The sequence below is a fragment of the Vanacampus margaritifer genome, chromosome 5, assembly GCF_051991255.1.
Source record: "Vanacampus margaritifer isolate UIUO_Vmar chromosome 5, RoL_Vmar_1.0, whole genome shotgun sequence".
Classification (NCBI taxonomy): domain Eukaryota; kingdom Metazoa; phylum Chordata; class Actinopteri; order Syngnathiformes; family Syngnathidae; genus Vanacampus; species Vanacampus margaritifer.
The window spans coordinates 8,027,893-8,040,317 of NC_135436.1; the positions used below are offsets into that span (position 1 = coordinate 8,027,893).

The 12,425-nt window shown below is 37.5% G+C and overlaps 1 protein-coding gene across 16 annotated transcripts in view; it reads left to right on the plus strand.

Annotated features, from left to right (window-relative positions):
• The window catches only part of phldb1b (pleckstrin homology-like domain, family B, member 1b), a 110,988-nt gene that overhangs the window by 94,480 nt on the left and 4,083 nt on the right, over window positions 1-12,425 (plus strand). For 10 of the 16 annotated variants that reach the window (XM_077565111.1, XM_077565109.1, XM_077565112.1 and 7 more), the window contains 9 exons: window positions 1,847-1,987; window positions 2,641-2,751; window positions 3,247-3,349; window positions 5,219-5,552; window positions 7,748-7,838; window positions 8,150-8,296; window positions 9,500-9,719; window positions 12,099-12,184; window positions 12,328-12,357. In XM_077565111.1, coding sequence (XP_077421237.1) covers window positions 1,847-1,987; window positions 2,641-2,751; window positions 3,247-3,349; window positions 5,219-5,552; window positions 7,748-7,838; window positions 8,150-8,296; window positions 9,500-9,719; window positions 12,099-12,184; window positions 12,328-12,357 — 1,263 coding nt within the window. The other 6 variants (XM_077565106.1, XM_077565122.1, XM_077565121.1 and 3 more) reach the window with 3 other exon arrangements.

Consider the following 12,425-nt stretch of genomic DNA (forward strand, 5'->3'; position numbering starts at 1 on the left):
GAGTGCTAATTAGCATTAGTGAGTCAGACTGGAGTAGATCATGACGATTCTTTGCACATCTATAAATTGAAGCAGAAATCATTGTCAATCAAATCATTTTGAATAAAAAATCGTTCTAAATCGAAATCGACTGAATTGCATCGCAGACCCAAAAATCGGAATTGCATATTGTTTCTCGTGTGTTGCGCCAACACTGAAACCAAGTATTGTTGTTTTCAATGAGTAGAGATAAGTAGCACTGCTGCCTTCACTTTAGAAATGATGCATGTCACATTTAATACAGTATGTTGTAATTAGTCCAAGAATTCCGTTATAGAGCCGTTTGGCTTTGCTGCTTTGATTGTGATCATTGCTGGTGAATGTTAAGGGCTAGTTATACTAAGCAAATGGTAAAATCGATTTTACTTTCAAGCCCAAACCCCCCAACACCCCCCCCCCCACACACACACACAATTTTTTTTTGTATTTAATTGTAAATGTAAATGTAATTTTTGTAATAATTTTAGATGACAATTATAACTTTTTGTCATTATAGTTCTTAGCTAATTTGTTGGGAGAAGTAACATGCATTTGATTGATGTTTGGATTTTTATTTGTTTGTTTTTGAGCAGATTTAACAAATATCTCATGTTCCAAAAAAGCCAAACATAGCACAATACATTATAACAAAGAATCAGAAAATGATCATGGAAAAAAAAGCCTTCATCATGTACACCAGCGGCAATTAAGCAAGCTCAACATGTGCAGCTCAAAAAAGAAGTGGAAAGAGAAATTATTAAATCCCACCCTCATCTTCAATTAATATAACTTTCGCTTCCCTAGTATTTAAATTACAGCCATACAAGTCCTACTGATCAATAACAGGTTAAGGAAACTGGAACATTACATACGGATACTATCTAAATAATAATTTGTACAATTTAGAAAACAATATGTTGCAGCAATAATTAAATATCAACAAAGGTAATACGAATATTATATATACCAACTTGGTCAAGTATCATCAAAGACATACCCACAAGGTGTTGGAATGAAACAAACTAGCATGGTAGAAACAACTAACCAATAACAACATGGTCAAAAAAGAGCCAGTGAAGGGCAATTAAATCTAAGACCTGCCCTTCTGATACTGTGACCACATCATATATTTGTAAGATACTTTAAAGCTATAAATGTTTTGACATTGCTTGTGGTGTAGGTTCAGACTGTTCCACATTACACACACACAAAAACTCTTCCTGGTAGTGTAAAAGCAAGATAGGCCAATTTTGATTTTAGTTCAAATTAACAAATATAGTTGAACAACTTCACCTTTGTCTGTTTTGGGGGTGCTTTAGAAAGACAGTATCCTACTGATTATTGTAATAAAATCAGTCGTTATAAGAAGTGAGTGTGTCTGCAGTGATTTGTATTCTGCTCAAGGAGGGATGTCACTTCTTAATTCAAACTGCAGGGGAGATACATTAAAGGAAAGATGAAGTCAAACTGAACAGGATGAACATGTTAATGCTACTGTGAGAAACTGGGCCATTGCAGTAGACAAGTAGAATTGGTATACAGAAATGTAAAATAGGGATATAGCGGCTGGAGGGTATAAAGCATACCGCAGTTGAAAGGAACAATGCTGTGTTGGAGATATTTAAGAAGACATTTCAAAAGTATAACAAAAATGTTTCCTCTTTCTTCCTTACCGTTTCAAATGCTTTCTAATCTCTGCATTGTTTTCTCTTCATTTTTCTGTCTTTTCTATGCCGCACCTCTCTCTCTCTCTCTCTCTCTCTCTCTCTCTCTCTCTCTCTCTCTCTCTCTCTCTCTCTCTCTGCTGCTGTTGTTGCTCCTGCTTCAGTTCCAGTCTGAGAGCATCAGGCCTCCACTGCCCAAACTAGATTTAGAACAGTGGTACCAGGACCTGTTGGTGGGTTCCAGCCAGCTTTGGTCCCCCCCACTGCCAGCCAAGTCTCTGTCAGGCCGCAGGCCCGCGCTGCAGGTAGAGGGTCTTCTTTCTCTTTTCCATTCCTCCTGTCTTTTCGGCACACTATGGCACCTCTGCAAGGTTGAACCTGCAGCTTTCTGTTGCAATTTCGTCTATTTTCATGAACGGAGTAAATTCGGCTTGGTGGACGGTGTAACTGTGCACCAGAGGCAAAACCAGTGTTGGTAATTTTGTGGCCGAGCGCAGGCCGGTGTTTGCCCACCTGGAGATGTGGGCAATCTGCGACAGTGCAAGTGATAAATAATGCAGCATTTTTCTCACTCGTGCTGCGTCTTTACAGTTAAACCAAAAAAAAAAAAAAACATAAAATTCCCTTTCATGTGATAGTAAAACGTTTTTGATATCACATTGCTTACGCCAGCGTTCTATTAATGTATCACTGTTTGTTGTTTTTTTGCTACTACAGTTCACTTCAGCAGTATGTGATTGAAATCCACAGACTTTTTTGATCATAAAATGCAGTACTGATTGAAAGTCTACTCATTGCCTCAATTATTTAACAGCCTCTCACAGGAATTTCCCTGCAGGTGCAAACGTCTCATCCATGGTGGAATGACCATCGCAGCGGATTCCCAATACATTAACAGTAGATTCAGCTTGCTCAACTACAGCACAGCCCCTCATCCATTTTTGTGCTCTATCATCAGGTGTTTCGTTCCAAGCTTGAAAGTGATCCAGGACAGTCTCCTCATCTAGCCAAGTCTGGATCAACTCTGCAACAGGGAGCAGCAACATTGGGCCGCAACTCAAGCTCCAAAGTAAGCTCATTCTACTTTTTTGTTGAGGGATGTCTTCAATAGGGATGTAAAAATTTTGTCGCCGTCATGACACGATATTAAAAGCAGCATATCTGTAAAAAAAAAAAAAAAAAAAAAGTCAGGTTGATTTCCTTTTGTGCAGTTGTAGCACCCTCTGGTGGCTATTTTTTGTTTGCGAACCGAGTCAATATGTGCAGGAACGCAATGTGTGCATTAGCAAGTAAGTGTCAATATTAAGTGTTATTAAAGATTGTAGGTTGTTTATATGCATTGCTGTTATGTACAAAAGCACAATATTGTGACATTTTTTTTATATATATATCGCCAACCTCCCCACAATATCGTGATAATTATCGCATCGTGACCTTCATATTGTAATATCGTATTGTAATCTTTGGATATCGTTGCATCCGGAGTCTTCAGTAGTGATTGCCTTACTCTCCCTCATGCCAAATAATCTTCTGACTGGATTTTCTGGCCCCTCTTACCTTTTAGAGCCCTCTTTTAACCCCCAAAAGCTCTAGCAGCCTGCCCAGGAACCTGGCTGCCACCCTGCAGAGCATCGAGACCAAGAGACAGCTCGCTCTGCAACAAAAAGGTAAATGTGTACAGTGTGTATATAAGAAAAGAGAGTATTTCATCGGTGATTAACTCTACACTCAGCATCAGGAGTGAGCGATATGGGCAAAGAAACTCCCCTGGTTTCTTTTTTTTTTCTTCCATTAAAGATAATCTGATGATATCCTACAAAAAATGCTGTACATCTCTTGGCTTGCTTCCCTGGATACTTATGGATATACAGTAGACAGCATTTCAGCACAACAGCTCTTGTTTAACTCGTTCACTCCTTCACTCCCAAAAACATATTTTGTTTGTTGTTTGTCTGTTTGTTTATGCAAGAGCATACAGAAGGCTGTGATGCAACTTCTGACATGAAGAGGTGGTTTAAAGTAATGGTAGTTATTACAAAAAGGGCCAGCAGGTGGCAGCAGAGTATAAGAGATCAGCCAAGGCCATGTTGCAACAAAGCTCTTCTTCTTAGTGCTTTCAGCAGGTTTGTGTTTAGTGATGAAACTTAGCTATATTCTAATGCTAATTGCTGCAAAACGGAAACAGATGCAAATATACTTTTTTTTTTCTAATGAAAGAAGAGACTCTAATCTTATGGCTGGGAGTGAATGAGTTAATTTAATAAGTTGCTTTATGCATCACAATTGATCGTGAAGGTTGGTGATGAACCAAGTCGTTGGTTGAGATATTCATGTCTACGTTTTGCCAGTCAGTCATTTAAAAAGTGCAGTTTGACACCAGTTACACTTGGTGCATATGTAGTGGCTAAAAAAAAGTCTACACACCCCTGTTTGAATGGCATTTTTTTGTGATATTAAGAACATGAGACCAAACAAAAATAATTCCAAACATTTTCTGTTTGTTTTTCAAAGTGAAATGAAAAACCGAAATGGTGTGTTAGGTCAAGAAGGAGTCGGATTAACCACCTAAATTTCCGATGCTCTAGCAGTCTTTTCCTGACATGTTGAATCACAGGCACTTTAAATGGTGGCAGTTGTGTGTTAATTCCCATTTAACATGATTTTGAATGTGATTGGTTTATTCTAACATTATGCAACCATTTTATTTCACTTGCTTATTTTTACTTCCCTCTCAAATAATAAAAAAAAAGAGTTTTACAGATCATAGGTCATATTAATGGTAGAAATAGTTTTGAAATTAGTTTTCATGTTCTTATTTTTTATGTCACAAAAATCTGGCATTTGAACCGGGGTGTGTAGATGTTTTTGATCCACGTTTCAACAGCATGTACAGATTCTTTCTATCTGTTTGTGTTTGTCTGCGGACTTCAGAACATCAGTCCTCCACTCAGCCGCCAATTGAGGGAAGATCAGCAGGTAGCCTTTGTAACAGTGTGACCTCAAAACTACCTTGGTGTTACTTTGACTGTCTTATCCGACAATAGCAATGTTAACCAATTGTTGGTGGGTGTGTTAATTGATGCCTCTGACCTTCAGTCTTTTCCATGTCTGGTGTTTCATTAACTCCCAAAGATGATTGTTTTTTTGTTTAGTTTTTTTAATCTTCTGTTTTGACTGTCGAGCCTTTCTTTGGTGGAGAACAAATCATGCATGTTGAGGATCTTTTGGAATTATGGGCTGTAGTGTCTCTTGGCTACAGATGTGTATAACAATGAAATCGCAGCAACATGATATCAAATATCTAATCAAGCCTGATGGAATTTACACATTGAGTGGTGTGTGGTGCATGATTTATAGTAGTGGTTTTCGTCCGGCCTGGTGTTTCTGCTGCTTGTATTTCTTCAGTATTGAACTAATTCAACTGTCTGCTGCCTTATTGGCCATTTTGTCTTCAGGATAAATAGTATATTAACACTGCTCAAAAGCACACAAAAAAAAGAAAAAGAAACACACTTTTCAGATGTCATATTTTTCAGGTCAACAGGTCATTGAAGAGCAGCGACGTCGTCTAGCCGAGCTCAAGCAGAGAGCAGCAGCAGAGGCTCAGTGCCAGTGGGAGGCGCTACACGGCTTGCAGCCTCACCTCATCACCTCCACGCCTTCCTACTCCCCAGGAATGACCTACAGCCCCGCACTGAGTCACAGATCTGCAGGCCTCCCTCCGCTGGTCCAGCACTCCATCCTACATCACCATCCAGCGTCAGCCGCAGAGCAGCCCTACGACACGCTCAGCCTGGAGAGCTCGGACAGCATGGACACCAGCGTGTCCACGGGGAACAACTCCGCATGCTCGCCAGATAATTTGTCCAGGTAACCAGGACAACCTCACCCATGTATAATAATAATCACTATTGGTTAGAGTTACGCAGATGGCGCCAAATTAGAACTCCTTTTCTGTTTGCGCACAAAAGAGTAACCAAGCAAGTTTTTGAGCAAGTACTGTAACAAAGGATAGGTTAGGGCTGCTCGTATATGGAAAAAAGAATAATCATGATTATTTTGGCAATAATTGAAATCACGATTATTCAAACGATTATTTTTTGGTACAAAAAAAGTATTTAAAATATTAAGACAGATTAAAAAAAAGTAGAAACACTTTAATTATGCAAGTTCATTTTGGACCAAACAGAATTTATAATAATATATATTTATAATAATATTTATTTATTTAGGTTGGCAAAAAATAGAGGTTGGAGTGCAGCTTGTGCACTGTGCCGTAGGACGCTTATTAATTTAATTAATTTTAATTTCATTTAAAAATATTAAGACCAATTAAAAAAATGCTTTTAAACCAAATGGAATTTATCATAATATACATTTATAATAATATGTATTTATAATGCTATTTTTATTTATTTATTTATGCTGGCAAAAACTTGAATTTGGAGTGCAGCATGTGCACTGTGACGATCATTTATATTTGAGTACAAAACAAGAAAATGTTTAAACAAAAAATATTAAGACAAATACAATTCTTTGAAACATAATAATTATGCAAGTTCCTTTTGGATGAAACAAAATTGATTAAATTAGTTATTTTAAAATTTAAAGGTGCAAATGTATACATTTAAACAACTAATTGTAATTTGATTTTGATAAATTGCACAGGCCTAGGATAGGTTTAAAAAAATCTGCGATTATTTGAATTTGTGAATAGCGAACCGTTATTGCCATTAATATACAGTAGGTGGTCAGTGCTGTAGCAACAGATTTATTAATAACGAGAGAGGGGCCAAGAATTCAGGATAATCCCATTTAGCCATTTTATGACAAATTCAGTCAGGCTCACATTCAAAGGCACCCACAGGCACCATTTCCCAGACTGCTCCCCACCACTTAAAGACTTCGTCTTCACATTTTAATTTGGGGACCATCTGTTGGGAGCAGGTTGTGTGCCGTGTTACTAAAGTGTTCACTGCAGGATGCTCTCTTCTGAACTCACTGTTCACAGCTTTCTTGTAGCTCACAAGAGACAAAACTCTATTGCTAAAATATTTTTGGATCACTTTAATGGCATTTATGCACTAATTAAAATTGCACATTGGAGACCAAGGGATAAATAAGATAAAGAGACGAAACCTGCATGTTTCCGCTCAGTTGGCGTTGCCTTATTTGAATCCAGTTTTTGACCCATTAATCGTCGTCTCATACACGTTATGGTCAAAAATATGCATTCATTAATCCAGTTAATTATATTCCAAGTCATTGCAGATATGATGTCCAATGTTTCACGACGGTATGTGCTCTTGTATTCTGTCCTAGTGAAGATACAATTACTTGTGTACAACATGACCATATTAAAATCAGACACAGCCACACAGTAAATTCTGTAGAGTAAATTTTACTTTAAACTGATCCTATTCAGTCCTACTCTAAACAGAGTAAAATTTACACTTGGAAGATGGAAGTATATTTTGCCAAATTATTATTTGTGTGCAAGAGAATTTGCCTATCACAAAAATTCACTCAAATTTTAAGTACATTTTGCAAGGATAGATTTTGACTAAATTTTACAAGTTTATTTAAAAAAAAAAGTTACACAAGGGTTGAGGAACGAACTCATAACCGTCTGCTTGGGAGACCACTCTACCACCTGCGCTATGCCACTCCTACTGTGTGTTAATCTTCGTACCTCTGAGACCAAAAATTATGTTTTTGGTCTCCTTTTGGATATTAGGAAACAGTGAGAGTGGCGGAGGAGTTAATTGCTCAATCAACCCTTGTGTAACTTAAAAAAAATAATAATAAAAAATTGGTCAAAAATTCTCTTTGCAAAATTACAATCTTTAATAGGTTTTTCATTGGATAGGCCAAATTCTCTCCAACACACTCTTTCACGTGCAAATTTTACTTTTACCAAATAGACTCATTTTAGAGTAAAATTTACTCTACAGAATTGATTGCTCACCTTTACTGTGAAGTAAAAGGGAAATATCATGTGTGAAATCATAAATATCTCCGAATCAGTTTGAATGCAGATGCGGTGTTTTTGTTTCCACCTCAAGTGTTGGAGGAACGGACTCGTTGAAGATTGAAGAAATGGAGAAAATGCTGAAGGAGGCACAGATGGAGAAAGCCAGACTTATTGAGTTTCGGGTAAGTGTCATGACAACAGGGCCGTTATGAGATCTTGACTATTTGGAATCAGATTTTGCTGATTGATGACTTTTTGTAGTGATGCGATCAATAAGGGAGAATGCTTCAATACTGCAATCAAGTCCTTTCATTTATTTTTTATTGGCCTTTTTATCAATTCATTTTGTCACTGTACCTTATGTGGGTGCTAATAAGTGTTAAATGCCTAAATAAATACGTTTCTGAAGTGTTTTGAAGAGCACAAGGACAGCAGGGACATAAATTAATGTTGAAGTAATTTTGAAGTATTGAAGGAAAGAGCTCTCTTTCAGGAACAAGAGAGCTTCGCTCGCCATCACTTGTTGGAGGAAGAGCGGAAAAGGAGGGAAGAAGCCGAGAAAAGACTGCAGGATGAAACTCTCCACCGACAGCAGCTGGTGGAGAAGGAAGTGAAGTTGAGGGCCAAGAACTTCTCTCAGGTGAGTCAAAGGAGACATAATTGGAAATGTGCGGCGTGAAATGACCTCACGTCCAAATTGATAGCATTTTACAGACATGCACATTTGAAGGTGTCTGGAATGAAGTCTGCTGCTTGATGTTTGGTCACATAAAAAAATACATATGCCGTTTTCCACATTAAGTGTGCGTTTATTACATTTTTAAGATAAAATCATCCCTATATAAAATCCAGAATGATACAGTCCACCTCTGCATACATGTACGTATTTATTTATTTATGTGCTGTATTTATTTTCCCATTGAATTCAACGACCATCAATTTTACGTGGATTTTTGCATATCATCGACTGGAATTGCAAAACCAAATTCAAAATTCCTGAAGACTCTTCTTAACTTACTCTTCTATCGAGCAGTTATTAAGAACTGCATCAAACAGCATTAGATCCATCAAACGAGGCTGTATTGAATGATCTCAAGAGCCAATGAGTATTTGTCATCATCATTCTTATCAGTTTTTTATCTGTGATGAATATCATGAACATGTTCTTGCAACTTAAAAAGCTGCATGAGAAATTGTTTGTGGCGGGCATTATGAAATGTTTCTGAGATGTCATGTAAACATGACAATATGTTATTTAACTCATTTGCTCCCAAAAACTTATAAAACGTTCCTTTTAAAATATTACTGTGCTCCCAAAGACGTGTTTGTGTTTTTTTTTTAATGTTTGTTTGTTCTTATGCTAGAGCATACAGAAGACTTTGATGCAGCTTCAGAACTGAAGAGAATGCTTGAAACAATGGTAGTTATTATAAAAGCAGCCAAAAGGTGGCAGCAGAGTATAAGATCAACCAGGGCCATGTTGAAAAAAAGCTATTTCCCCCACTGTTTTAAACTGATTTGTGAATAATAATGAAACTTAGCTAGATTCTAATGCTAATTGCTACAAAACGGAAACAGATAGAAATATACTTTTTTTCCTGATGAAAGAAGAGACTCTAATCTTTCTTTTGGTAGGTTCCATGTTTTTATAGCAATAGCAAACAATATTTTGTAGGCCTTGCACAATCAGTCAAAATCCAGTAAAACAGCCTGGAGCGAAGGGGCTCTCTTCAGTGAAAATGGCTTGGAGTTAATTTAAAAAAGCAGTACAGATCAGCAAATAATGAGCTGCTGTCATGTATTAATCCCCCCTTTCACCCCTTTTTGTTCTGCATGCGTCCAGGCCCGTCCTATGACGCGCTACCTGCCAATTAGGAAGGAGGAGTTTGACCTTCGCGTACACATTGAGACATCAGGCCACAACGTGGACACCTGCTACCACATCATCCTCACTGAGAAGATGTGCAAGGGCTACCTGGTCAAGATGGGAGGCAAGATCAAGTCGTGGAAGAAACGCTGGTTTGTCTTTGATCGCCTCAAAAGGACCTTCTCGTACTACGTCGGTAAGAAGAGTTCAACTCGACATATAGTTGAGACGCTCCAGATTATTCAGAATCACAAATGACTCATAAATCTCAGACCAAGCATCCAAAAATTGTCAATAGTAATCTCATTACTGAAAAATAGACAGTATATTACAAGCACATCATGAATTAATATTTTTAAATTGAGGGTAATTCATGACAGGATGAGAGCTGGATAGAAATACTCCTCCAACAAAATGTCTTCTTAATTCCATTTACACAGTCTTGTTTGGTTGTCTTTTATTACTAGATTAGCTGACATAATTATTCATACAGTTGAATCAAAGTTTCACAAATGAGTACTTGTTCAGCTGTAACTATTCAATAACAGCACACAAGGTGAAGAATCATGTTTTCCCAGAAATCCTGTCCGAGTAGCTTTTTTATCCCCCTCAAATTTATTGCTGGATTTGTTTTAGCTGTCTTGGCAAACATCAACTTCCCGCGAATAGGATCAACTGTTTGAAAAAGATAGACTAAATTGTTGGTACCTTCCTGTTAGAGACTAAAATGAAGGTCCCTGAAATAATTTTAAAAAGTAACTTAACATTCACTATTGAATTATTATTATTATTTTTCTTTTCTTTTTTTGGCAAATTATTTATTTATTTTTGAAGCACAAAAATGGTAAGCGACAAGAAATCAATTATTTCAATTCTCAATAAGATTTTTGAAAAATTGCCATTGATTATTGTTGCCTTTTTTATGATCGGTACATTTATTTTTGTTGACTTTTGTCAGCTTCAAGATGATATAGTAATTATGTGGGTTTTTATTTCTTTAAGGGAACGCTACCAATAATATTTAATAACCACCACAAAACTCTGAAAAAAAAGCATTATGATTATTGTTGTTGTGAAGGCAGAATTAGATCAGATTATTAGATTTGTGTTTATTTCTTTGTTTATTTAATTAAGTTGGGGTCTCGCTATCTTATTACCATAACCCCAAAAACAGATTTTTTTGTATATTTGTTGTTATATGTATAAGATATACATTTTCTTGACAGAGCTTTATTGTAAAATTTGTTGTTTTGATGAGTAATATTCACGGTGTGTCAATTTTGTGGCAGTACATCATTTATTTTTATTTAGTTTGATTCCCAGGAAGGTACCAGATATTCTAATTGGGTCTCACGCTTACAAAAAAATAAAATAAAAGTTATGACAATGATTGTACGAGAGGACATAATGTGGCCAATTGGTGCATATGGCCTTTCCAATGTTTTCCCAAAACAAACATACATGAAATAATAATAAACTCAATATGATAATTATGTTCCCTTAGTGCTAACTGAAGAAATAAAGGTCAGATTCAAATGAATTAATATACTCACTAGAAGCACTTACTGTAAGTCAGACAACAACTGCAACATTAAAAAAAAGGCAACAAGCCACATTATGCAGCGTATATTGTAGCTTTCCAGTTGAAGACTTTGTTTTGTGTGTCACATCATTTGTGAAGGACAGGGCATAAAAGGCCTTCAAATATGTACCATAAGCTAAAATATTGATGTCAGACATGTTCATGGCAGACAATTTTTTTCTCCACAGTATGATGTCTGAACATGTACAGTATGCTCTATCCAGACCTTCAGTGCGCGGCGCTGTAATTGATCTGCCGGCGTGAGCTCTGGGACACTTGTTCACTTTCCCCCCTTTGAAGTCATCTGAAGGTTCCGCTTAAAGCCTCTTAAAGCGCACCTTGTTTCAAGTGAGGAGGCGCATAGAGATGACTGGCGCTGTCGTTAAAATGCACGTGGCGGTGGCGCTCTCCGAGGAGGCTGATTGAGATGCATCGCTTGCCCTTTTCTCTTGACCTTGAACAATAAGTAACCAGAAGTGATGAGAGCCGTTAATTGTCGTTAAACACCCCGTACCGAAACGCAGAATTTTGCTCTCAATCAAATGAGATGCAAAAGCAAGGCTATTTGAATGCTAAACAGGTCATTAGCAGATAATAGTGGTGTATTAAACTATTCCTCGAAATGAAGTGGTGCATCTCTACCTCTACTCTTGAAGTTGGCTTGTGGAGTGTTTGTGCCTGGAGGTAGAAACGGGCTGTTGAGTTCCCCACCGGTTCCTTACTGCACTTCTGCAGTGGCTGATGAAACAAAGTGCAATGATGTAGCCGAGTAGCGTAAGAAGCAAGTCAAATCTCAACATACAATGAGAGCAGCTTTGCTTGGAAAAGAGAGGGCCAAAAGCTGCGCTTGTCCTTTTTTATCCATCAGCGCAAACACGCTCGTCATCAACGTTGTAAAAGACGCAAAGCGAGTCACGATACTAGATAAGGTGCGACTGATAACTGAAAAGTCATCCCGTGTTTTTTTTGTTTTTTCTCCTTTTCCTCCTTTAGACAAACATGAGACCAAGCTGAAGGGTGTTATATACTTCCAGGCTATCGAAGAGGTTTATTACGATCACCTCCGCAGCGCCACAAAGGTGAGCCGTTATCTCAAATCTAAGTTCATCCTCTCATTTATTTTTGTCGTTCTTCTTTTAAATCAACCTGTCCTTGCACCATTCTTTGCTTTCTTTCCTTCTGTTTTGCAACATTTGCTTTGGGCGGCTGCTCTCACGTCTAGAGGGGCTTTTTCAACTTGAGTCTGACTAGTGTATGTATCCACCATGCTGCCTGTTCACTCGTACTCATTAGCTTGGATTTACATATCCGTGTGTTTTG